The sequence below is a fragment of the Tribolium madens genome, unplaced genomic scaffold (genome assembly GCF_015345945.1).
Source record: "Tribolium madens isolate multiple individuals breed KSU strain unplaced genomic scaffold, Tmad_KSU_1.1 Scaffold_2;HRSCAF=44;Tcas5.2_LGX, whole genome shotgun sequence".
NCBI lineage: Eukaryota > Metazoa > Arthropoda > Insecta > Coleoptera > Tenebrionidae > Tribolium > Tribolium madens.
The window spans coordinates 2,437,915-2,463,522 of NW_025400995.1; the positions used below are offsets into that span (position 1 = coordinate 2,437,915).

The 25,608-nt window shown below is 34.2% G+C and overlaps 5 protein-coding genes across 6 annotated transcripts in view; 2 read left to right on the plus strand and 3 right to left on the minus strand.

The window, feature by feature from the left end:
• Positions 1-3,662, plus strand: part of LOC123006232 (delta and Notch-like epidermal growth factor-related receptor) — a 31,004-nt gene extending 27,342 nt beyond the window's left edge. Inside the window, exons 8-13 of the mRNA XM_044400549.1 lie at positions 1,376-1,518; positions 1,574-1,696; positions 1,750-1,852; positions 1,906-2,063; positions 2,439-2,551; positions 2,793-3,662. Coding sequence (XP_044256484.1) covers positions 1,376-1,518; positions 1,574-1,696; positions 1,750-1,852; positions 1,906-2,063; positions 2,439-2,551; positions 2,793-2,922 — 770 coding nt within the window. The 3' untranslated portion in view covers positions 2,923-3,662. The remainder of the gene's footprint in view (positions 1-1,375; positions 1,519-1,573; positions 1,697-1,749; positions 1,853-1,905; positions 2,064-2,438; positions 2,552-2,792) is intronic.
• Positions 3,663-4,096: 434 nt separating this feature from the next.
• LOC123006231 (xanthine dehydrogenase-like) lies at positions 4,097-9,035 on the minus strand. The gene is made up of 14 exons (XM_044400548.1): positions 8,829-9,035; positions 8,732-8,775; positions 8,505-8,677; positions 7,948-8,452; positions 7,662-7,891; positions 7,510-7,612; positions 7,039-7,454; positions 6,823-6,991; positions 6,649-6,767; positions 5,258-6,601; positions 5,080-5,210; positions 4,683-5,032; positions 4,268-4,381; positions 4,097-4,217 (listed from the first exon to the last, which is right to left on the minus strand). The coding sequence occupies exons 1-14, from the start codon at positions 8,846-8,848 to the stop codon at positions 4,150-4,152; spliced, it is 3,786 nt and encodes a 1,261-aa protein (XP_044256483.1). The 5' UTR covers positions 8,849-9,035; the 3' UTR covers positions 4,097-4,149.
• A 151-nt stretch (positions 9,036-9,186) lies between these two features.
• Positions 9,187-14,292, minus strand: LOC123006569 (indole-3-acetaldehyde oxidase-like). Of its 2 annotated transcripts, none has more exons than XM_044401149.1 (18): positions 14,133-14,292; positions 14,043-14,086; positions 13,825-13,997; positions 13,273-13,774; positions 12,994-13,223; positions 12,840-12,942; positions 12,661-12,788; positions 12,320-12,604; positions 12,100-12,268; positions 11,934-12,052; positions 11,012-11,885; positions 10,779-10,966; positions 10,373-10,531; positions 10,196-10,324; positions 10,008-10,138; positions 9,612-9,961; positions 9,452-9,565; positions 9,187-9,405 (listed from the first exon to the last, which is right to left on the minus strand). In XM_044401149.1, the coding sequence occupies exons 1-18, from the start codon at positions 14,183-14,185 to the stop codon at positions 9,338-9,340; spliced, it is 3,819 nt and encodes a 1,272-aa protein (XP_044257084.1). In that variant the 5' UTR covers positions 14,186-14,292; the 3' UTR covers positions 9,187-9,337. The 2 variants fall into 2 exon arrangements, with proteins under 2 accessions (XP_044257084.1, XP_044257085.1); XM_044401150.1 differs by having other exon boundaries at positions 14,047-14,086; positions 14,133-14,228.
• A 2,534-nt stretch (positions 14,293-16,826) lies between these two features.
• LOC123006383 (exonuclease 1) lies at positions 16,827-19,562 on the plus strand. The gene is made up of 5 exons (XM_044400819.1): positions 16,827-17,129; positions 17,181-17,562; positions 17,610-17,825; positions 18,183-18,464; positions 18,518-19,562. Exons 1-5 carry the CDS (start codon positions 16,969-16,971, stop codon positions 19,154-19,156), a joined length of 1,680 nt encoding a protein of 559 aa, XP_044256754.1. The 5' UTR covers positions 16,827-16,968; the 3' UTR covers positions 19,157-19,562.
• Positions 19,563-22,842: 3,280 nt separating this feature from the next.
• The window catches only part of LOC123006694 (slit homolog 1 protein-like), a 70,172-nt gene continuing 67,406 nt past the window's right edge, over positions 22,843-25,608 (minus strand). Inside the window, exon 5 of the mRNA XM_044401373.1 lies at positions 22,843-25,581. Coding sequence (XP_044257308.1) covers positions 23,742-25,581 — 1,840 coding nt within the window. The 3' untranslated portion in view covers positions 22,843-23,741. The remainder of the gene's footprint in view (positions 25,582-25,608) is intronic.

The following is a 25,608-nucleotide window of genomic DNA, read 5'->3' on the forward strand; positions in this document are numbered from 1 at the left end:
TTTTATTTGTCATTTATTACAATCAGATAAAACTTCATGGAAAATATTGTATTTTCAACTGTGAAAAGATAAAAACTTCGGATTGAAAAACTAACTACACAACTCTTTCAAATGTTGCAAGCTGAAAAGAACCTATTTTTCAATACTTGTTTGTGAAGACTCCAACTCACAGTCAGCGATTCATAACCAACAAATTACGATGGATACAATCATAATGTCTTTGAGTTCGACCTAAAATAAGAGAATTTCATACACGATTGGACTTGGCTTGGGACATCAAACTCCCACATTAAGAAAGCTTTTCAATTGTTCAAACCCAATTTTAAAGATTCAGGCCCAAAATTCAAAATTGTACTCAAAAAAAACAATTAATATTTTCTTTCTGTCGATACTCCAGCATTTCCTAAATAAAAGTAACCATCACTGAACATTCGTCCAATTCACTCTGAAATTACTTTTATAAAACATCGATATTTCTTTCATTAGTGCCACTTTTGCAACATGATTTGTTTCCAATTATAGCTTTCAGAAAAGTTATAATTTGTAAGAAATCTTTGCGTCGATTGGATTTTTTTTTGAGTAAGTATAAATAAAATAGATTTGAGGAAAAGACAAGAAAGTTGCTTCATTTAAAAGTTGGCGTTTAGTTTTAAAGTAAGTTAAGCTCATTTGAAGTGAAAACGTCAGTTAGTTGGTTAGTTGTTAACGTTAATTAAAACTGCAGTTGTTTCGATAAAATAAATAAAAATTTCAAAGCAAGTGGTTAAAGTTTTAAATAATTAAAAAAAATATAACTTAAAAATTATAAGTACTCACTAATAAAATATCATTTAAATTCACTTAGGTTATTTTTTTGATAAAAGTTTGATAGCTTCATTATCATAATAATTGTTCACCAAATTCCGAAACTATGATTGGTTTGGTATGGGCAAAAATGGGCATACTTTATCTATATTTATTTACAACTATACCGAATTTGAAAATTCTTACTTTATCTGATTTTTAAAAATCATTTAAATATTATAAAGGCATTTTGTCGGTTGTGGCCTTAAAAATTTCCTCAATAAAGTGAGAGCAAGAGACAAATGGCAAGAAAATTGATAGTGGTATATCATTGCATTGTGCATTGTAATAAACAAGTACATATAAGGATATAGTACGGTTGGGTAGTGTTGATAATGAAGTTTATTCCCTTCAGATTGCGTTTTATATTACATTAGCTGAGACATTATGGTAATTTCGAGAGACTAGCGATAGCAATGTGTTATATATTTGAAGTTTTCATTGAATCGAGGAAAGTAGCTAATTAAGAAGCAGAAAATAAAATCAGTTTGTAAACTAATTCCCGCTTGATCAATCTGAATAATTGTTGAAGGATTCACTGGAACTCACTGCGAGTACGAGTATAATGAATGTCAATCGTCTCCGTGCACAAATGGGGGCACTTGTACTGATCACGTGGGACATTATACGTGTAGTTGTGGCCGGGGCTTTACTGGGAGGAGGTGTCACATAAAGGTACGGCTGGAAATCTCTCTGGAAAATAGCAATTAAATATGAAATATTCTATCAGGTGGACCTCTGCCAACCCAATCCTTGCCCTGAGCCACGTTATTGCGTGGACCACGGCAATAACTACTCCTGTGAGTGTCCTAAAGGCTATTCTGGCCGCGATTGTTTGATTCCATCTCGAGCGGTAAGCTCAAATCAGATTGAACTTTTATCAGACTTATTTGAACGCAATTGAAGGCTTGCAGCACCAATCCTTGCACGAACGGGGGAACTTGCTGGAGTAACATGGACTCATTTTATTGTGCTTGTAAACCCGGGTACACTGGCAAAACTTGCGAAGGTTATTAACTCGCTCCGAATGAATATCTGATATTAAAATAAATACTCTTTCAGATGAGTTCGTTGTTGAAACAATAACGAACGTTGATACTATCAACAAAGAGAATGAACTCGATCTACAAATGCCGATCTCTATTCATCTTGATCATCTGCATAATGTTTATATCGCTGCTGGAACGTTAGTCTGCGCCTTTGTTATTGTGGCACTTATCGTAAGTACAAAAGCCATCAACGGCTCGTCTAAGAAATAACTTTTACCCACACCAAGTCCCAACTATTTCAACTACTGCTGCACATTTCATTCGAAACACTCTTGTCTTTTTACTCTAGACCCCGAACAAACTTTCCGAGGGTCGGTTTTTTATTATTTCAATAGAAAATTCACAAACTGAGACGTTTTTTGACACACCAAGTCCACTCAATTTTGATTTTTGGTGATATTAAAAGAAGTGATCGGCTTTTGTCGGCGTCGCTGCTCCTTTTTTCGGTCCACTTCTTGCCGGCGCGGCGAGTCGGTTGTCGTAAATAAATGAAATGATAAATTTCCGCCATCTAAAGAAATATTACACATTAATCTGTCCGTGTAGGTGACAGTTTGCCACTGCCGGGTGAACAAAACGTATAAGCGTTTTATTTCGCGGGCGAATCCGTTGTGGGGTTGCAGGAAGAGGGTGTCCCAGCCGTCGGCCACGACCAATAGGTGAGTACACCACTTTAACGACTCTCCATTTTCCCTAATTAGCACTAGATGAGGCCGCTGTCACGTCCTAACTACTCTCCAATACACTCATCAAAATAACGATCGGAATCAATTCAAATCAAAACATTTCGGGTTGTTTGAGTGGATTGGAGAGTTGAGACAATCAGCATCATCTGTTAGATGCGGTTGTTTTCTTTGAGGGTAGTTTTTTACATGATTTATTTCCGACTTTTTGGGGTAGCGAATGGTTCAGCGGGAAGGACAAAGCGGCAACGGCAACTCCTAGTCGCAGTTTACCGTCGTTGGACGCAACTGATATGTACTACACTCTAGATTTCAGCGAGAGTCAATGCTCGCCATTGATCCAGTAAATGGCTTGAAATTGTAGATTTTGTAAGCCGTTTTACTAAAGTTTATTTCGATATTATATTCAGTGTTATTTGTGTTACTTGTAGCTTTTTTCTGTGGAATCATCGCTGCATTTACTCGTTACCCTGATGCACCAACAAAATTTATTGCCGTTTCTACACGTTTATTACGTATTTATATGTACATACATACAAATAAAGAACGAATTTGCTGTATGAGATACTCACGTGTTAATTGAATCGATTTAGAGACAAAAAGTTGTTTTGTTATAGTTTTAAAGTTAACATTGCTCAAAGTGCTTTGTAAAATTTTGATAGTAGTCGCTGAGCACAAAAAGACAGAAAGTACCTAATTGTTAGATTTTTTGACATGTGCTCAACCTAGTCTTAATAAGTATTTGCATTTTGTAGCAAACATTTACAAACTAAGGTTTTATAGTCTCGAATGCTTTTATTTGCTGATGCAGAATCGAAGTGTTGTAAAGTATGAACCTAACCGAACCTAACCTAACCATGTGCCAAATATAGGATGTATGTAGTTTAAGTATCACCTGTATCTGGACTCTATCATATAAATGGGGCTTTAAAAATTGTTACTGTAAATAAAACTTATTATGTAGATGTTTCTACTTTCCACAGTGCAATGTCATTCCATCCATATAATCAATCACTTATTCATCACCAAATCTGTTTTTAAAATATGATATTGGAAATTTCCTGTTTCTAATAAAGTATGTCTAAAAGTGAGGTATTTTTATTTACCCCAATCCAAACAAACCAATCGAGAGTTTTTTGTTGTCTGGTACAAAAAGATGATAGCGCTGGTGTTGTCAGTTTTATGTTGTCTTTTGTAGGCACAGTTCCACCGAAATGTATCGACCAGCCCCAGGTAATAAATAAAATCACATATCGGACACTCGCTTGACCAGTTCTTTCATTAGGTAAACATATTTTCAAAATTCGAATTGCCGGTGCTGATGCAGACTATATCGAAATAGAAATGGATTCTCACAACTTGTCTTATAGAACTCTAATGGAAAGATGTTGTCTCGAATTGAATATTGATGGAAGTCAAGTTGAGAGAATACGGAAAATGCCTGATGTCAGGGTGCGCTCGGATGAAGATGTTGGAAGGTTTAATACTTTCGAATCTTTCGAAATTTGCTTAAAGAAAATAAACGGATTATGAAGTAATTTATTTTACGCAAATTTACATAACCAATAAAATTTTCACAAAATATATTGCGTGTAATCATTCATACTGTTCATAAAGACATTTTCCACATTTGTCGTCCCCTCTGTAATGACACAATTAGCAAAAAAAAAATTTACTTGAAAGTTACGTCACCAAAAGGAAACCATTTTGAAGTAGTTTGCCCCGAATCCAATCTGGCCGAAGCTACAGCATTTCGAATTGCCAATGGAACCGATATCGTCATACACAAAGGAGGTTCCGCAGTCGCTGTTGAATAGAAAAATTATAAAAGAAATAAAAATAAGCCCATTTGGCAATAACGGAAGGAGAGATAACTGTTATGTGCACAAGTAATGTCCGCTTTACCCTTGGAAACACTACAGTGTGATTCCGCTTGGTCACTCCCTTACTAAACAGGCCATATTGATTAGATATCAAATGCCAAAGGACACGTATTGTCAAGATTGCCATCAAATAAAATATTAGATTTATTACGACGGCGATTTTAGTAGTCTCAACCCTTCCGTTTTATTTATAGCCATACAGAGTTATTGTAAAAAGCAATTACCTTTCGACTTCAGTACACCCACAGGATTTGGATTATCCTTCGGAAATTTTACACGAAAATCGATCGGAATATCTTTAGGACCTGGAGGATAATAAGTCCAAGTGTTATTAGTTAAAATGCGACCTTCGTAATTATAAACAATTTTTTCCGTCGTGTAATAACCCATTCCCATCACAAAAGCACCCTCAACTTGACCTATGTCAATAGCAGGACTCATTGATTGTCCCGTATCTTCAATTAAATCGACTCTTGAAATAATATGTTGTCCGGTTAAAATATCGACAACAACTTCAGTCGCACAAATACCATAAATCAGATACGTATTGACATTTGGTTCGTTAGGTGAAAACCTAGGAATATTTAATAACAAAAAATCACTTGTTAAAATAAAAATTACATTCCAATTGCCGATAAATTGACATAATCATTGAAACAAGCCTTGATCCAATCCTCCCAAGTCCCATTAGGATTTTTGTCTTGGTACGGTTGAATACGAATCAATAATTGATCACAAGCTTGAATCACACCCTAAAAACCCTAATTAAAAAACAAATTACGATTCAATTACAACGTACGTAGCAAATAGCTTCAGAAGTGACACTACCACCAGTCGTCGTGTTATTTGGAGCAACAAAACTATTGCTAGGCAAAACTGTAACTTTTTCTAAAGGAATCCCAAGTTTGTAAGCACATACTTGTGCTGCTTTGGTATTAATCCCTTGTCCGACTTCAATCCCACCATGAGATATTTGTACAGTACCATCGCCGTGGAATATTGAAACCATCACAGAAAACGGACCTCCAACACCCAAAAAATACGCCATTGGTACTACTGACAAACCTTTTTTCTTCCACCGGTTTTCCTGATTGAAAGTAGCAATTTCCTGTTTTCTTTTATCGATATCAGCCCAGGTTTTTAGATCGTTGACATATTTCAAAAGTTCGGAGTCTTTCGGAAAATTTGCAATCCGCAAATCGAGAGGATCTACTCCAATTTCGTATGCCACATGTTCCATTATTGATTCAATACAGGCCAAGCCTTCAGTCGAACCTGGGGCTCGAGCCCACGTATTGGTATGCGTGTCTGTCACGACGACGTCCATGTGTATTGTAAAAGTGTCATTAATGTAATTAGCTGTAAACAAATTTAGTAATTCTTCGGCTCCTATTTCATTAATTGTGGCTCCTAAATCGGAATAGTGGGTGCAGTTCAAATACTGGATAACTCCTTCGTCATTGACCCCTACTTCGTAGTCGGTTGAAAGGGGCCATCTTTTTCCAATTGCTACCATATTTTCTTGTAGAGAGAGGGATAATTTCACCGGTTGTCTCAATTTCCACGCAGCTAAGGCTGCTGCACATGATACTAAGCCGTTTCTGCTGATTTTGGCTCCAAAAGCACCACCGAGTCTGCGTACTGTTACATTAATTTTGTTATTTTGAATTTGGAGCATTCGGGCGATTGCTGATTGGATCTGGTCCATCCATTGGGACGATGGGTAAATATCTAATCCATTTTCGTTGGGTATCACATTACAACATTGCGTTTCCATATGGAAATGGTACTGGTGATAGATATCAAATGTTCCATTTATCACGTGTTTGACATCGTTGCCTTTTCGTGTGGGTGTTATTGTTTTGATTTCTTGGATTCGATCAGTTCGACCAGCTGCCAAAACCTGACGAACTGATAGTAGAGGACCTACATTTGGCGGATCATATGTCACTTCAACCAAACTTGAAGCCTCCTTAACAACATTAGTATTTGTTCCGACCAAAATTCCGATTGGTTGCTCGTAATACAGCACACGACCACTGCAAAATATTTCTTCCATGGATGGAAATATGTCAGTGGGGGTGAAATTATTATCACCGGGAATATCCTCTTTGCTGTAAAAAGCGACAATGCCTTCCACTTCCTACAAATGACTTAAGTCCAAATAAAATTTATTGACGGAAAAAGTACCAAAGCCTTGCTTGCGTCTATATTTTTGATTGTTGAATTTGGTGGTGCTTCTGCCAGAATTAAAGTACCGTACAACTGATGAGGTACTTCAGGCATGTCATGGATGTATTGAGCTTGGCCTAGAATTTTAAAACTAGTTTTCGGGAAATTCCAATTTGGAAATTTGGAACATACCAGAAGTTTGTGCGAGTGCTTCTAATTTTGGCACAGCTTCAGTGAGTGGATACAATGATTCGTTAGTTTCATAATCTTGTGTTCCTGAAGAAACTGGTCTTGTTAGTACAGGACCTCCTGATAAATTTTTGGGAGAGAGTTTATCAGTCGGAGCAACAGTTAATACAGCCTGAAACCAAAAAATGTATTTTCGGAAAACAACTCATCTCAACACACTTTGTAAAAAAGTGCAATTGCAAGTTGTTTCCTAAATTCCGGTGTCGGATCCGGAGGTATAACATCAGTGATGAGTTCCTTAGAAAGGGTTGCAAAAACTTGTTGAAGAGTATTATTATCGAACAAATTTTTGCCTACTAGGAGCTTTTCCGACTCAGATGCGTGAATAAACGTCGGGTTTATATTTCCGTACACAATAGTCGCAGAATCAAGGATTGAATCTGTACTGAATTTAAACAAAAACCCTGCATTTACATGCGCGTGTGAATTTTGAGCCCTCGGCATTATTTTATAACTAACATATTTAACCGTGTCTGTATAACTGGGAAAAGTGATAGTTTTTAAAACTTTTAGTTTCATATCGTAACTAATAAAGTCATGAGGGGTTAATTCAACTTCATTTCCATCGATTCCAACTAAAATTTTTAAGTGAATTTATTACACCTTTGAGTGTCTGATGGATTTATTTACCAACTGTAAACGTAGCACCGATTGTTTCCAAAATAAGAAAAATATCAGAAGGAAAGTCGTGATTGTCGTGTTTCATCATTAAATTTCCAGCCAGAGTTCCCACCTAAAATACTGAAATGAAAGACAGCCGGAAAATTTAATTTTAAACTCACATTCCTCACTGGGACGTTTGCAACTAAGTCGATGTGATTAGCTAATTGTTTTAAGTAAGAGAATTGAGAGTTTTTCTCTCCAACTTGTTTGAAAAGTTCCATAGCTGTTGTAAGACTAGTACCAGCACCTAGGACAAAAGTCGTGTCTTTGACTTCTTGAACTTTGAGCTCAGGGATTGAATTTACATCTAAGTAAACACAGACACTGTTCGCATACGATTTAAAGACTCCTAGAATTTCAAATTTGGGGTGAAATATTGCCCAAAAGTCACACACATATACATACCTTTAGCTGTATTCCCCCCAACTAGCTTATAAGTCAAATCTTTTGACTGATTCAAAACAGTTAGCAAATCTTGTAAAGTGTAGACTTTAATCCATTTTGATTCCGCAAGCTCAAGACAAAACGCCTCTCCATTACACTTTGTTGCACATTTTTTTCCACATTTATCTTGCTTACACACTCTTAAGTCTTCTATATCAGGATATTTACCAAGTATTTTCGAACTAGCATCTGTGCAAAGTGATTTAAAGGCGGAAAGTATTGGTCTATATCCAGTACATCGACATATGTTGCCGCCAAATGAATTTTCAACTTCTTCCATTGTTAGTTTTCCCGATTCGTATAACGCATACATGTTCATCACCATTCCAGGCGAACAAAAACCGCATTGCGTGCCATTATATTTGGCTAGAACTTCTTGAATTGGGTGATAACCGTTTAAAGGATTTCCGATTCCTTCGATTGTGTAAATTCGCCAGCCATTACACGATAAAAGCGGAACCAAACACTAGGATCAAGACAAATTAAGACTAAGATTGAAAGGGTGAATAAATCTATACCGAATTCACCGCCAGATAAACTTCTTTCTCCGTCGTGGGTTCCACGATGTATAGCACCACGACGCAAGACCCACAACCCCCTTCATAACACAAAGATTTGGTTCCAGTCAATTGTAAAGTGTCACGAATGTAAGAATTGAGGGACGTATTTGGGGTAACTTCATCAGTTTTAACTAAATTTCACTTATTATTTTATTACTGTTATTGTTATTATCTATTAGACTTACCGGTATACTGGACATCCTGTATATATAATTTAATTTCACCAAGTCTTAAATAATTTTTCGTATTTTGAAAAGAGATAAAGCAAACAAAAATACTTACTTTTTTATCTCAGAAGCCATCTCAAAACCAGTTATCGAAATCAATCGAAGGTTAGCATATTGGATACAACTGTGTTTTTGTTCATCACTCACCTATTTATATACCAATAACTGTATGAAAAAAGATAGATGATGTTTTACGTTTCTATTTATCTTTCCAATTATGTAGTTGAAACTGAGTCAGTTTAAAAATTATAAAGTTATCTGAGACTTTTCAATTAATTCCTTTGTTTTCATAGCAATACACTTGAACTTATATCACTTAAGTAGATTTGTCTAAGTACTAGTAACTTAACTCTGTTATTGGCTATAATAATAGCACTAAACAGGATGTAGTTATTATTAGTAATAAAAATGCATTTGATTTGCTAATACATATTTTATTTGATCAACAAATAAATGCCTAATTTACAAATTAAACAATTTAGTTGATTTACCTTGGTTTAGCAAACAAATAAAAATAAATATTACACTGATAACGCAACTAGTTAATCTGTAGATAGTTAAATTTCACAAAACATATTGCGAGTAGTCATTTAAGCTATTCATGAAAACATTTTCGACATTGGTTGGACCATCTGAAAACAATCTTGTAAAATTCAAACACTAAAACAAATAAATTACCAAATGGAAACCATTTTGTATTGGAGGAATTTGCATTAAGTCTAGCAGAGGCTACAGCGTTTCGGATTGCTAAAGGCACTGCTATTGTGAGACATACAGCAGGTTCACCAGTTGCTAAATAAAATTTTTCATAAATATTTCCCCATTGTTTGAAAATTACCTTTAGATTTTAGGACCCCAACCGGATTTGGATTATTTTTCGGAAACTTGACATTAAAATCAACCGGAATGTCCTTAGCACCTGGGGGATGATAAGTCCAAGTGTTATTGGTCAAAATTTTGCCCTCGTAATTAAAAATAATATGCTCCATGGTATAGTAACCCATTCCCATAACAAAAGCACCTTCAATTTGCCCAATGTCAATTTCGGGGCTCATTGATTGACCAGTGTCTTCGATTAGGTCAACTCTGGATACTATATGTTGACCTGTCAAAATGTCCACCAAAACTTCACACGCACAAATACCGTAAATGGAATACGAAGTCACATTTTTTTCTTTAGGTGAAAACCTGGAAACAAGAAAAGAATTTCGCACAACATGGTTTGTTATATTACTGGCCACTCGCTGATAGATTGACATAATCTTCAAAACACTTTTGGATTAATTCTTCCCAAGTCACATTTTCAAATTTTTTGCGATAAGGTTTAATTCTATCTAAGAGTTGATCACAAGCTTGAATAACTCCCTGAAATTCAATTTTTCGTTCATTTGTTCATTTTTTTCTTATTTTGATATTTCCTACATAACAAACTGCCTCAGAAGTAATACTACTACCGGTCAGCATTGAATTAGGTGCCACAAAACTGTTACTCGGAATCACTGAAATTTTCTCAAGAGAGATGCCTAATTTGTAAGCACACACTTGCGCAGCCTGAAAATTATCAAAATTTTGAAACTATATTTAGGGTTTAGGACGGACTTTTGTGTTAATTCCTTGCCCAATTTCAATCCCTCCATGTGAAATTTGAACGGAACCATCTCCGTGGAAAATAGACACTGTAGCAGCAAATGGACCAGCTAGGTTCAATTCATAATTCATTGGAACCACACTTAGACCTTTCTTTTTCCATCTGTTATTCTGAATAAAAGACAATAATTTGATAAGAAACCACGATGCAAGTGAAACTTTTTTTCGGATCAATGCACGTATGAGTAAGAATATAAATGCTACACATATTGGCCTTGGCTGTTCTGCCGAACGCCTTTCACTTTACCCCTACTCCGCGGCCGACTGTAATGCGACATGCGATAGATGGACGAAAAATTTTGAGGCGATGGAATAAAAGTTTCACTTTAATAATTTAAATAATAAATGAGTTATGAACCTGATTAAAAGTGTTAATTTCGCTTTTTCTCTTATCAATATCGGCCCACGACTTAATATCGTTGACATATTTTACAAGTGGTGAGTCTTTTGGGAAATTTGCAAGCCGTACTTCCAACGGATCAACACTAGCAACATAGGAAATGTGCTCGATTATTGCTTCAATTGCTGCTAACCCTTCAGTGGTCCCTAACATTTGTTTGGTAAATTTGGTAAAAATTTTTGGCCACTTACCTGGAGCCCTAGCCCAAGTGTTAGTATGAGTGTCTGTAATTGCTTTATTCATTTGAATGTGGAAAGTGTCAGGATCATAACTAGCCATAAATAGGTTTAAAAGTTCGCCAGTACCATCCTCGTTACTAATTGCACCAACATCAGAATAGTGGGTACAATCAAGGTATTGTATAACTCCTTTATCGTTAACACCAACTTCATAGTCAGTTGAAAGCGGCCATCTTTTCCCAATTACAGCAATGTTGGTACTCAAAGACAGTGACAATTTAACTGGTTTTCGCAATTTCCAAGATGCCAAAGCAGCAGCACATGAAACCAACCCATTTCGGCTAATTTTAGCCCCAAAGGCTCCTCCACATCGACGGACAAAAACATTAATCTTGTTATTGGGGATTTTGAGCATGTTTGCGGCCGAGATTTGAGTTAAATCCATCCATTGGCTTGATGGGTAGATATCAAGTCCATCTTCGGTTGGTATGACATTGCAACATTGAGTTTCCATATGGAAATGGTACTGGTGATGAATGTCAAAAGTCCCTTTTATCACATACTTGATATCATTACCGCGGCGTTTCGGTTTGATTGTTTTTGTTTCAAGAATTCGATCTTTTCTACCAGATTTCAAAATTTGACGAACTGATAATAATGGCTCAATATTTGGTACATCATAAGTCACTTCTACTAGTTTAGTAGCCGCTTGAACAGCTTGAAAATTTTTGCCAACCAAAATTCCGATTGGTTGCTCGTAATATTGAACTCTTCCACTGCAAAAAATTTCTTCTTTGGCTGTGATATAAGCGATGTTAAGTGGAGTAAAATTGTTATCACCGGGAATGTCGTCTTTGCTAAAAAAAGCAACAATATCGTCTTGTTCCTAAAAAATTAAATGATATTTAAGTTTGAGATATTGTGAAAATTCAACCAAGGCTTTTTTCGAGTTGATACTTTTGATAATTGAATTTGGAGGTGATTCTGCAAGAACAAGAGCCCCAAATAATTGATTGGGGAGGTCTGGCATGTCATCAATGTATTGAGCTTGACCTAGAAATTTGATAATTTTGGGATTACAATTTTTTTTATTTTAATACCAGTTGTTTGTGCTAGAGCTTCTAATTTTGAAATTGGTTGAGTTAGGGGATACAAAGACTTCTTAGTGTCATAGTCTTGCACTCCTTTTGAAATTGGTCGTTGCAAGAGTGAACCACCGGATTTATTTTTTAGTGATATTTTATCAGAGGGAGCGATTGTCAAAATAGCCTATAAATTAGATTATCAAAAAAAAAAGAAAACACCAAGTTTGACAAATACTTTATAAAATAGTGCTATGGCTAATTGTTTTCTAAATTCCGGACTAGGATCAGGTGGTATCAAGTTGGGATCCAATTCTGTTGACAAAATACCATAAGCTTGTTGTAACACGCTATTATCAAACAAATGTTTGCCCACTAAAAATTTCTCAGTTTCAATAGCATGAACTAAGGTTGGGTTTATATTTCCGTAAATGATTCGAGCTTCTTGGATTAAATCATTTTCAAATTTAAATAGAAAACCAGCATTGACATGTGCATGAGTGTTTTGAGCTCTAGGCATTATCTAAAAAAAAAAGTTTCGATTTCATGTTACTAGAAATACTTTGAAATTTTTATTACCTTGTAGCTCACAAACTTTACATTAGTCGTATACTCAGGAAAAACAATATTTTGCAAAATTTTTAATTTCATGTCACTTTTAATGAAATCGAGAGGACTTAACGTTACTTCTTGTCCATTTACTGACACTACAATTAGTTACAATCGTTTTATTAATTTTTTTAAATGAGTGAGTTTACCAATAGTGAATTGAACACCCACTGTTTCCATTATTAGAAAAATATCAGAAGGAAAGTCATTATGATCATGTTTCATCATTAAATTTCCAGCTAAAGTACCTTTCTATAATATTAAATTTGTAATAGGGTAAATTGTAAATTTAATTTAACTCACATTTCTAACAGGAACATTAGCTATTAAATCAATATGTTGGGCCAAGTCTTTCAAATAGACAAAATTGGGATATTTTTTTGACGTTTCGATAAAAACTTCTATTGCTTTTGTGAGTGTAGTATTAGCTCCCAAAACGAGTGAATTATTTTTAAAATCATGAGATATTAATTCAGGAATTGAGGTTACATCTACGTATAGATCGACAGGTTTTGAGTAAGTTTTGAATACTCCTGAAATTTTTTTCGTGAAATAAATTATAATACACGTAATGTAATAAACCTTGAGCTGTGTTTCCAGCAATTAGTTTATAATTCAAACTCGAATAAGAAGACAAGGTTGTGAATAAATCCCTTAAAGTGTACACTTTAATCCACCTTGAGCTTCCTACCACATGATAAAACGGTTCCTCTGAAATCTTCTCACACTTCTTTTCACAACTGTTTCTTTGACAAACCCTTAAGTCCTCAATATCAGGATGCTGTCCGAGAATTTCCGGACACGAATCAGTACAAAGAGACTTAAAAGCTGCAAGAATAGATCTATATCCTGTACACCTGCAAATGTTCCCCCCAAAAGAATTTTCGACTTCCTCTATTGTCAAATTTCCAGATTCGTATAAAGCGTACATGTTCATAACCATCCCAGGAGAGCAAAAACCACACTGTGTGCCATTAAATTTAGCTAGAATTTGTTGGACTGGGTGGTAGCCCAAAAGTGGGCTACCTATACCCTCAACTGTGTAAACCCTCCAACCGTTACATGACAAAATTGGAATCAAGCACTACAAGTAAAATCTAAGAAAAAAAAAATTGAGATTTTATTGTGTTTTACAGAATTCACAGACAAAAATGTGTCTTTTTGGGTAATTGAGTCTTTTTTTTGTATAACTACAACGCAAGCACCGCAACCGCCTTCATGACACATTGCTTTAGTTCCGGTTAAGTTTAAATTTTGTCGCAGGTACGAGTTTAGAGTTGTGTTAGGGTTGATGCTATCTGTTTTGACTAAATTTCAAATTATTCTTTGCCTATTTTTTTTAATTTACGTACCAACATGCTCAGTGTCGTGCAAATAAAACCTGATCTCCTCAAGCCTAAAAACTGGCTTTCAATTTTTGCAAAAATTTTAACAATACGTACTTTTTTATTTTTGGTAAATTTAAATCTTCAAGAACTGATTGTGTCGTTCCCATTTGGTCACTAAAACAAACCACGTGTTGCCCGAACTAGTTTAAGAGTTCACAGCAACTGATAGTAACCGGTTGACTTTCACGCTTTAATGGAAAAACGAACGGTTTTAAAATAATTTCTCATAGTTTGTTGACCGGTTAAAAGTCAATTTATAAAACACATAGGTTATATTATTTATTTATATGTTGAGAAAACATTCTTGACATAGGTGGTACCTAAAAGGAAATGATTAAGACTTTATCTACAGTATGTTCCCGGATTGAGTTTACAAAAGGAAAAAAAAGTTATCCCTGCTTTTTAAGTCTTATCACATTGGCAGTTTTATTTATTTGACAACTATATGTCACTTTGACAATTAATTTATTAATTGAATCATGATAGTGCTTGTTAAAAATTACTTTGTTTCTTATCTTAAGGCTGTTTGAGTTGCCATTTATTAAAATTATGTTTTTCAGAAACATTTTTGTTATTTAACTTGCGTAAACTCATTTGTCAAAGTGGCATCATTATCAAAAAATAAAACCGCCAATGTGATGGAATTTAAAAAGCTGAGAAATAATCTTACAAAATCAAAAGAAAAATAAACTTTTCTTTCTACTGAGTTAGAATAATGATGTTTTAATTACGGATTTGCTCGTTTCAGGTGAAGCAAAAAATGTTTTTCCTTTGCAGTTTTGACGTAAAATCTAAGATAAAAGAATTTTTCCTCTTGTAAACTCAATTCGGGGAAATACTGTATGTAAAAACCGTCAAAATAGTCAAACTCCAGCATAATTTATAATTTATAAACTATCAAAAAGTACCTAAGATCGTTAAAAGTGCAAGAATATCTATTGACCAGATTTTAAAATTTTCAATTATTCGCAAAAAATTAAATTAGAAGTAGATTACTTTAAAAAAAATATTAACAAATTATTTATTTTGATTTATCTTAAGGAAATCAAAAAAATCGTGTTTACGGTAAAACAAAGGCTCTTATGCTCTTTATCTTTCTTATACTTTGCTCTCTTGTTTGTTCTTATGCATTTATTCTTTCTTTCTTTCTCTTTTTTATACTTATTAGAACATGTGCACATCTCTTATGCTTTTGTTCTTATGATTATGCTTTCTTATAAACTTATTATGCTTACTACTAGGTCTATGTTGTACATATTTTAAAGTTTGCGCTCTTATGCGCTTGCTAATTTGAATTAGTATGTGAATTTGAATTAGAGAAAAATTAATCTTATGCCACTAAGCTCCTGGCATGTATTTGTGCTCTAGTCTAATATAATCATTTTATTAAAAAAAAATTTTTTTTTCGTGTTTTCAGGACGTTTTATGTACTTTTAGATCCCTCGAAGTGCATTTCGATGAATTTCAAAGTTTACAATTTTTAGTTTTATGACAAAATTTTGGGCGATTGCCAATAACTTCGGAATTATTCTACAGCCCGTTATATTTCGTACCGTTTAAAAGTACTTTTAATTTCCTGTCTTATAAAAAAAAGATCATTGCCCACGGCAAATAGTTATTGAGAAAATGGCTGGTAAAGACAAAAATAGCAAAAATATTAACTCGAGAATAACTTCTCTAAACTATCGAGAATTTTGCTGTTTCCTTGCCACCAATCGACTCCTCGGAACATACACATAGGTGTAGTACCGTTTTCAATATACTTTAGTCGGAATTAACAAAATAAAATTGAATGATTTTTTTTTTAATTCCTTTCCTTTAAAAATGGTCGTGTCTCAGATTCTATTTAAATCTATCTTATCCGATAGATTTTTACACGCTGATTACGAATTTACCAAGCAAATCTCTTCTAGTTTCGCCGTAATTATTGGTTAAAAACATTTTTTTTGCGGAATATTGACTCTGTATTTGCGTCAATCGATAGATTTCTTTTACGCCGATTTTGATGGTGTTGAGCTTTTTACTCTAAGTCTAATAGTTTCGCCGTTCAAAAAATACGAATTGTCAAAATTGTAAAAATTTTATGCACTTTTTGAATTTCTAGGACCTATAGAAATATAAAAACAAAAACGTTCTATGGTTCAATTTTAAAATGCTCAAATTTTTTATTAATTATTTTGTTCGAAATTTTGGTTGATTTTTGATATTGGTTTAAATTGGGTTTAACATTACATTAACGTTAATAAAGGAGCTTCTTTCTTACTTAGTTCAACATAGGTACCTATTTTTTATTAAATAAATCAAAATGTATTACTCCTATAAACAACATTCTGTGCCACCTATACATGAGTGGCGAAAGTACAGAAAGCTAACTGTATTGATTACAGAATTATTTGTTTTAATGTTGTACAACAATTTAGTTATTTTTTATAATTTTTTATCATTATAATATTAGTTTTTGTTGTTTTTTATTAGTTTAAAAATTATTAATTTTAATTATTGCAAAAAAAATGTTGCCAATTATTCAACTCCAATTTCCCTAAAATTACACCCAACATTTTATTGATTTATTTAACTCTAAATTTGTTTTATCAATTTTTAAACACAACAATAAGTCTAAAATGCAAAACTAATTGTTTCAAGAAACATTTTTAAGTTCAGATTTTTAATATATAGCTTAGTTTGGTAAGCTAAAATTTGATATCCAAATGTCAATTGTAAGGGGGCGCCACCTCTGTTTGTAAACAACATTTGGAGGGAAAATAACAGAAATGTAGCCGGGTTCTTAGGTGTCTTTTGCCCTTTTTTCCTTAAAAAAAGATTGTGTCAGTATTTCATTAGTGTTACGTAGTGTTAGATTCAAGTTTTGATTCAAAATTAAGTGTGAGCAATGGGCATTTCTCAACTGTTACCCTTCTTGGAGAAGAGCACCCGGCCTTGCCATGTCTCTGAGTTTCGGGGGCGCACGGTGGCTGTCGACAGCTACTGTTGGCTGCATCGAGGTGCTAGAAGCTGTGCTTTGCAATTGGCAAAAGGCGAAAAGACTGATTTGTAAGTGACAATTTTGCATTAAGTTGAGGCTCACTTCCCAGGTTTACTTAGATTTGTTAACTACTGCATGAAATTCGTCCGGATGCTCCTCAGCCATGACATTAGACCGATTATGGTGTTTGACGGCCGTCACTTGCCAGCGAAACTAAAGACTGAAGAGAAACGACGAGAGTTGAAAAAATTAGCCCGTAGACAGGGGATGGAGTGTCTCAGATTGGGGCACACTAGTGACGCTTATAAGTTTTTCGCGCAATCGGTTGATGTCACTCCTGAAATGGCCCTAGATCTCATTAAAGAGTGCCGAAAACTACACGTTGATTGCATTGTAGCCCCGTATGAAGCTGACGCCCAGTTGGCTCATTTTAATTTAAGGGGGCTAGCAGATTGCATCATAACTGAGGACTCTGATTTGCTACTATTTGGGTGTTTGAAAGTAAGTCAAAATAGCGTGATTTACTCGTATTATCATTATTTTTCCAGGTCTTGTATAAAATGGATATCAATGGACGGGGGCAACTTGTTGAAGCCGACAAAATACACATTTCTATGAATATGAAACCAACTTGCTTCACTTTGGAGAAATTTCGCTACATGTGCATCTTGTCAGGGTGCGATTATGTGGATTCCCTTCCCGGAATTGGGATTAGAAAAGCCTTGAAATTTATATCCATGACAGCGGAGACTAACCCTGCTATAGTACGTTTCTATAATATACAGGGTGTCAAAACTCGCGCCCCAGAGAAAAATTTCAAGTAAGATAAAATACCAGAAACATGGAAACAATTTTAAAAAAATTCTGTCAAAAAATTTTGACATTTATTTTTGACATTTGACAGCAAAAAACATGGAAAATAATTTTTTCACGAGAAATAGAGTCAAAATGCAAAATTTAAAGTCTCATAATTTCGAAATTTTTATGGGTAGAGTTTTTTTAACATATTTTCCTTGTTCCTGGTATCTTGTCTTACATGGGACGCAAAGTTTGGCGCATCTGTATAGAAGATATTAATTAATTATTATAAAATATAAGCACAAATTTGATTTAAATTTTAGTTTCTAGATAAATTACCACGGTACTTAAAGATGCCTTCTCTGACAGTCACTGATGACTATAAATTTGAGTTCCTAGTTGCAAACGCAACATTTTTGCACCAACTTGTATTTGACCCAATACAAAAGAAATTAGTTCCGTTAACTCCAGTCAGTACAAATATTAACTACTGCCAAAATGCCGGCGACTTCTTTGATAATAAAATCGCCTTGCAACTGGCTTTGGGCAACCTGAACCCTCTTACGATGCTACCAATGGACAACTGGGACCCCAGCAACAGTATTGTAAGCATTCCATTGTTGAAAAACCACCAAAAATAAACAATTTTGATTTTTAGATGAATGAATTCAGTATTTGGTCTCCAAAGTTCCGGTTCCGTCCTCCCGTTTCTCGTCCCGAGTCGACGGTTTCAACCCCATTCAAGTTTCAACCAGTTGATCCTTCGGCCATTGAAGCATCAGTGGCTCAACACGAGGACGAAATCGAAAGAGAACTCGCTTTCTACAATGAGCCTTCTTGCGCAAATGCACCGAAGGTAGAAACAGAAAGGACTGAATCTCATGAGTCCAGCGCTTCTACCTCTCCTGTGTTGGGAAAAAACCCTTTCTTGAAGAGGAAACTCAGCAAATTCCAACCGACGGATACCTCCTGTCAGCCGAGAGTTGTTAGTCGTTTCTTCTCGTCATCTGAAGGATCTGAAAGATCTGAAAACTTGGATAGTTCCTTCTCATCTGTGCAAACCCCTGAGAGTTGTAGTCCTGTCATATTGACGCCTGAGGATAGCAATTCTGAAGGCAGTTCGCTTGTTGTAGAATGTGAATGCGTTCTAGAAGTGGACGATTCGGTTTTACTCAGCGTCGAAAATTTACCAAATCCTGATCGCAAACGCCGCCACGAGGATGGAGATGATGGAAAGGGGAAGAAGAAAAGGCAAGCTACCATTCAAGAAATGTTCAAGAAGATGCAGACTCGTTGAACTTTTTTTTTCTAGTTATTTAAAGTACCAAAGGAGCTTTAAATCAAAGTTATATTTATTTGTAAAACCAAATGAATTCTCTATCTTAGATTTAAGTTTTGTGATGTTTTGTGATTTTACTCGTTAGCAGATTTTTGAGGGTTTTCTTATTTAAAAACTTTTCATTCAATCGTATCATTTAAATAGTTATAAAACAATGATTACGTGTTTGCATGAGTTTTTCACACCAGTCGTTTCTATATCATAGTTTTAGTATCTAAATTGTAAAAATTATTTATTTTTCCAGTTACCTGTCCCAAAGGGGTTTTCTATAGTATAAGAATAAGAATCTTGTAATGATATTATCTTGTGATCATTTTTGTTTGTATGTTCCAGTTTTTGTAAAGTTTTAAATAAAAAGTTTCTGAAATAATTATTTACTTTTCATTTAAAAAACCTTTTCATTCTATTTGTATCATTTAAATGATTATAAAGTGTATGTCGATATTTCAAAATGACTAATCACTAGTTCCATCTGATGTTATGTTGTCTTTCGATAGAAATGGAATAATGTACTTTTTAAAAAAGAAGGATAAAACGATTTCATATCGCTTATGAATATGATATGAATTTTCAAATATATTAATAAAAGCTGCTCCATTTGATTTTAGTATTTTTAATTTTCATTGTCCTAATCTAGGTATTTTGGAACAAATTAAAACTTTATTAAACAAACTAGCTTCTTATAGTTTTGTACCTGAATAATCCAATTATTTTTTATTGCCAAAACGATTTATTTTATATCTCATTGTTTCCGATTTTCGTAAATAAGATATGTTATGGAATGCGTATTTTACAGTTTTTGATTTTTTCAATGTATATTGAAAAAACAGTGTTGTACAAAATTAAGTACGAAGCAAAAAAATATCTTAAAAACAAATCAATATATTGAAATATATTTTTTTGAAACAATAGATATAAACAGGTACTTTACGGACGTAGTAATGCAAGTATTCCAAAAGCTTGTTATTAACAAATTATTTAAAAATATATCGTTTAAGCAAAAAAAAATTACCTAAAATTATGAAAGTTTTTAAATTTCTCAAAAAATTCATTTAAAAGCCTTCAGATTTTTACTATATCCCTATACAAGTTTCAAGACGGACGTTTTAGAAATGGCTGAAAAAAAATTTTTTTGAGAGCGCTGCATAGTGCAGCCTGAAAGTAACGTTTCCATGGAAATTAAATATAAAAAATACCAATTACCGTCATTACTAAACTGTTCTAAATAAAACACATGATTTCCAACAAAATTAAAATTTATTTTTCAAAAATCAATATTTGAAAACAAATTCCTCAGTAGAGGAGGAGTATTTTTTATATTTTAATATTGGCATAAAAGTGTGTAGGTCTCACATTACTTTTAGGGTGTTTGCTAGACTAAAACAATGTTTTAAAGAATCGCAATGTTTCTCAAAATGTCAACAAAAAGTATGGAACCAAACGTTTTTTGCTTAAAATTGTTTATTATTTGAAAAAACAATTGATGGATGACAATGTACTGAAAAAATAAGTCTATCCACATTTTATTCAATTTTTATTTATTGAGAAGAAAAAGAATCGCTTAACTCAAAAACAAAACACAATTATATCTCAAAATACGATCACATTTTCACAGAAATTTAATTTTTAATAATTATTATTTTCTGAAGACAAATTATTAAAAAAAACTTTTGGTTCCGTACTTGTATAGCAAAACGTAATATTTGAAACTACCCAACTAAATGAATTTTTTGTAAACTATCAAAAGATATACAAAGAGTAGATATTTTACATATTATTGGTATTTAAAAAAAATAATAAAACAAAGAAATTAGAATAATTTAATTTATTAATTACGATAATGGGTAATTTTATATTTAGAGTCCATAGAAATGCTACTTTCAGGCGATTCCAGAGAGCAGCGCTCTCAAAAAAAAAACTTTTTCAGCCATTTCTAAAACGTCCGTTCAGAAACTTGTATGGGAACATAGTAAAAATCTGAAGGCTTTTATATAAATTTTTGATAATTTTAAAACCTGCATAATTGTAATTTTTTTGCTTAAACAATATATTTTTAAATAATTTGTTAATAACAAGCTTTTGGAATTACCAGGTCTGTGGAGTACCTATCTATATCTATATTGTTAAAAAAGCATTCCAATATATTGATTTGTTCTTAAATTTTTTTTGTTTTGAGGCATTTAATTTTGTACATCCCTGTTTTTTCAATATACATTGAAAAAAAAAACTGTAAATATGTGTCACCTATTTTTATGTGTTTTATACATATCTAAAATTTACGAAAATCGAAAAAATGAGATTTAAAAGTGATCATTTTGGCATGGAATTTATGAATACTGTTTTGTTTTTTTCTCGAATAGCCAGACCAGGCCAATCTAGTGTTTTTTAATAAAGAAACAAAATTGGGTTTAAGGTTTTGGTTTTTCATCGCATATATTCAGAAAATAGGTGAATTTTTATAACACTATTTCAATATTTCAACCTAGCAATTCCAAACTTAAATTTAAAATTTACTATATCATATTGTGATATTTGATAAATAATGTTGAAATATTTTTTTCGTAAAATGTACGAGAATGTAGTTGCGGTGTTGTGAAGAGCATTTATAGCTTCCCTTTAAATTTATTTATTATCTAAATTTAGAAAAATACAATGAAACACTTAAAGTTTTTTGTTCCGAGTAAAATAGTTTAAAAGTGAATATTCCTGACTCCCGAAATCCATTGTCGCTTTTCATTTCCGGTACCTGAAGTTAAGAATAGACATCTTGTCAATTCCGAGATAAGGCAAGGTATATTTTAAAGCACTTTTCTTCCACCCCCCGTTTGCAATTACTACCTGGTTATTGTCGTGTCCAGTGTCCAACACCCTGTTTATTAGTATTGGCACAACCCTAGTGGTGAAAACATCTCAAAGGTAGGATCTTTAATTATTTTTGTCTCATAATTAACTCTCCTAAATTCAGATGGTGTTAACAAAGCGAACCCTTGCTTTTGCGACTTTGGTTCTAATTTCGTCCGTCGCAACAAGTCCCACACAAAATCCCACCAAGAAGGATGACAGAAGTGAAGTAGGAGGTCTTAACTGGTCATTTTATAACTTTGCGGCAATTAGCGCCGTGGTATTAGTGGCTGGAGTTGGGTTTGCGGGTCTCTTGTCCCTTCTATTATTACCGTTTGTTCATAATGTGTGTTTTCTACTCGGAACTTGTGATACGTTAGATGTTTGGGAGCAATTTTCTCTCCCTCGGAAAGTCAACAAGCGTTCTATTGAATACCTGGAGCCCATGATGACCACTCTTGCAAACGCTTACGAGAAATACGCAGACAGTGATGTAAAAAAAAAGTCCAAGAAACTCAGATATTGAAAACGATTGCTTTCTCTCTACAAATTGTTCCATTGACTATTAATATTATCAGAGTTGCGTCTGTTGTGTTTTATTTAATGATTCAATTGTTCCATTTAGTGACAAATTTTCTTGTTTTATTTAAGAATTGGTACGGTTAAAATTGTAACTTTTCAAGTATCGAATAAATAAAATTATGAACGATTACTGAGTGTATTCTTTCTGAGTGATTTCATTCAATTCGTTCAATTGTGTCATTTAATTATAAGGAAAGGAAGAAAGGGAATGAAAGATGTACGACGCTTGAAAAAGGTACGTTTTAATACTGTGACAAATTACAACAATCTAGTTACACAATTGCAGTACAAAAATAAAATAATAGGGTGCACTTATCTATATAAATAGGAAAAAAAAGAAAATATATTTAATTTGACTTGTCTACTACTATGTAAATAAATTTATAAAATCAACAATTTCCTTGTTAAGCTAACTAAGACAATATGAAAATTGTTCTGTTGACATCATCTCGTTAAAATTTTCAAAAATTATAGTTTCGATCCGTTCTGTAGATGCCTTGTTATCGGAGAGTAGGTGGTTGGGTTTAAGGGGCGCGTGTTATAATTAGGAGAGGCAGAAGGGCCGAAACAAGGGCTGTTCACGTTCCACTTGCAATTACAGGAACTGCTGGAAATCCGCCCTCTATGACAGGGTAAGAGGTGGTCGTAGCCATTTTCGAGTTATAGCCGGTCTAGCATTACATATTCTCTTTACTAAAAGGAGTTCAATTTAAAAAACGCCTTCGGCTACAAACACAATTCGGAGAAGGGTCATAGAACGAAAGATCGTAGTCCACGCATCAATTTGCATAGGGGATCACACAAATAAGTGCGCAAAACATATAAATGAGTCGTTTATTAGCATAGAAAATAACAGTCAAAGTGTCACACCCAAAAAACAGTCTTTAAAAACGCAGTTCTCCGATTAACACGATTACGTTATTAAACAAATACCTTTCACACTTATTGTTTACATACTATAATTGTTTTCTATGAAACTGCTGACTCGTGATTAACACAATTAACGGAAGTTTATTATTACGTCTTGGAGAAAACTAGCTCCTGTTGGCTAAACCTTGGGCATTATTAAGGTACGATTGGATGTATCACAACTAAACTACGTACAGAGAAAATCTGTCGACTAATTATTTTTGTCGAAGGCTGTTCTGGGTGTTTGCCTCTTTGTAAAAAGAAAGGCAATTCCGACAATTGCCATTAGGGTGATATAGACAATGGCAGCGTTGATCGCGGCTACAGCCCAAGTGTTGGGTTCTAGTTCCGATCCGCGATAATCCCATGAATTGGCGGCTCGTGGGGATCTTTGCAAAACAGGGAGTTGCTCGCATCCCGATTCCCGGACATATTTGGCCCACGTACGATTGGTGGAAGTTAAGACTCTTTGAGGTTTGATGAAGGGTCTGCGTCCGCGAACCGTTTTGGTTATAATAGGCAGAGGTTGGGACGTGTCGTAATTGCAAACAAGGAGTTTTTTACGTTTGTTGGTTTTGCCCACTGTCACGTGTTCGGCTGCGATGGTTGAGCCTTCCAAAATGCCAAGACTGCCCTTTTCTAAATTGGCCCAATCCCATAATTCGGCGACGGTGCAGTCGCACCTCCACGGATTACCGATTAGTTTTAGTTTTTCCACGTTGGGATTTAAATAGATTGTCTTTGGCGGAAATGAGGATAATTTATTATACCTCAAATCGAGCATTTTTAGTTTAGGTAGTAATTCAAGGAACTGTAAATTATCGGCTGAGGAGAAATGGTTTCCGCTTAGAATCAATGTGGTAATATTTCTAGTCCAATAGAAAGCATCCGATGGTAGAAACGTCAAATTACAATTGCTCAAATCTAAAGTTAGAAGTCTTGATAATTGTTTAGGTAAAAGAGGACCTGATTTGGATACTTGAAGCGGATTTCCTGCCAATTGTAATTCAGTTAAATCGGTGTAAGTCAAGTTATTGAAGAATAACGTTGCGTTAATCGATCGTCTCAAACCACAAGAATTTAATTCTAAACTTTCAAGTTTAGTTAAGTCGCCAAAAAGACCGGCCTCCAAATTATTCAACTCATTCCCGGAAAGTACTAAACGTTTCATATTTGTCATTTTTGAAAATGATGTCGGAGCTATGTATGATAAATTACTGTAACCCATATTTAAGTATTCTAATTTATCGAGAGGCGTCAATAATTTGACAAATGCGTCATTGAGAGGATTATGGGAAATATCGAGTTCTTGTAGACTTTTGAAGTTATGGAAAGTATCCGGTAGACGAGTTAATCCACAATTACTTAAAGAAAGTCGCTCTAAATTTGATAATGGAGGCAAAGCAACCAATAAATCGGACGCAAATAATGAATTTCCTGATAGGAACAAACTACGAATTTTTGTCGCGTTCACGAAAGCATCTTCCGATAGAGGCAATGTTAAATTACAGAAAGACAGATCTAATGAATCCAATTGTTGGAGTTTCCCGACGGTTTGTGATACATCAAAATCGTTCAACTCATTTTGTGCCAAAATTAGCGTTCTTAAATAAGTGTTATTATGGAAGACAATTTCGGGCAAGTGACGAATTTGTGAATTTCGAAGATCGAGATACTCTAATCGGGGGAGATAATCAAGAACTGATGACCAATCAGTAGTAAGCATGTTAGCGCTTAATTCTAAATTTTTGAGATTTTCCAATGAATTGAAGGCATAATTTGCAATGTAAGTCAAATTGCAGGCGTTCATTTTCAGCGTTTCCAGACTAGACAAAGGCTCGAAGACTTTATTATCTATCACTCCTAAGGGATTTCCGGATAAGTCGAGCGTACTCAGTGCGGTAATATTGGCGAAGAAAAGTGGATTTAAATATTTTAGGCCACAGTTGCTGATATCCAAATAATGCAATGACTTGATGGATAAGAATATTCCATCGACCGGATCTAACGGATTCCCTTGAAGTTCCAACGTGATAAACCCCGGCGAATCACTGAAAATAACCTTCTGGAACTTCATT

Excerpts from the sequence above, each read along its gene's own strand:
- LOC123006231 (XM_044400548.1), bottom strand. The coding sequence starts at position 8,848 with ATGGCTTCTGAGATAAAAAA. Across the intron at positions 8,678-8,731 it reads ACAGGATGTCCAGTATACCG|TTAAAACTGATGAAGTTACC; the intron begins GTAAGTCTAATA and ends AGTGAAATTTAG. Across the intron at positions 7,892-7,947 it reads TGGGGGGAATACAGCTAAAG|GAGTCTTTAAATCGTATGCG; the intron begins GTATGTATATGT and ends TTGAAATTCTAG.
- LOC123006383 (XM_044400819.1), top strand. The coding sequence starts at position 16,969 with ATGGGCATTTCTCAACTGTTACCCTTCTTGGAGAAGAGCACCCGGCCT. Across the intron at positions 17,826-18,182 it reads CGGAGACTAACCCTGCTATA|TTTCTAGATAAATTACCACG; the intron begins GTACGTTTCTAT and ends TTTAAATTTTAG. Across the intron at positions 18,465-18,517 it reads GGGACCCCAGCAACAGTATT|ATGAATGAATTCAGTATTTG; the intron begins GTAAGCATTCCA and ends TTTGATTTTTAG.
- LOC123006569 (XM_044401149.1), bottom strand. The coding sequence starts at position 14,185 with ATGGGAACGACACAATCAGTTCTTGAAGATTTAAATTTACCAAAAATA. Across the intron at positions 12,943-12,993 it reads CTAATGTTCCTGTTAGAAAT|AAAGGTACTTTAGCTGGAAA; the intron begins GTGAGTTAAATT and ends TTAATATTATAG. Across the intron at positions 10,532-10,778 it reads AAATTAACACTTTTAATCAG|AATAACAGATGGAAAAAGAA; the intron begins GTTCATAACTCA and ends TCTTTTATTCAG.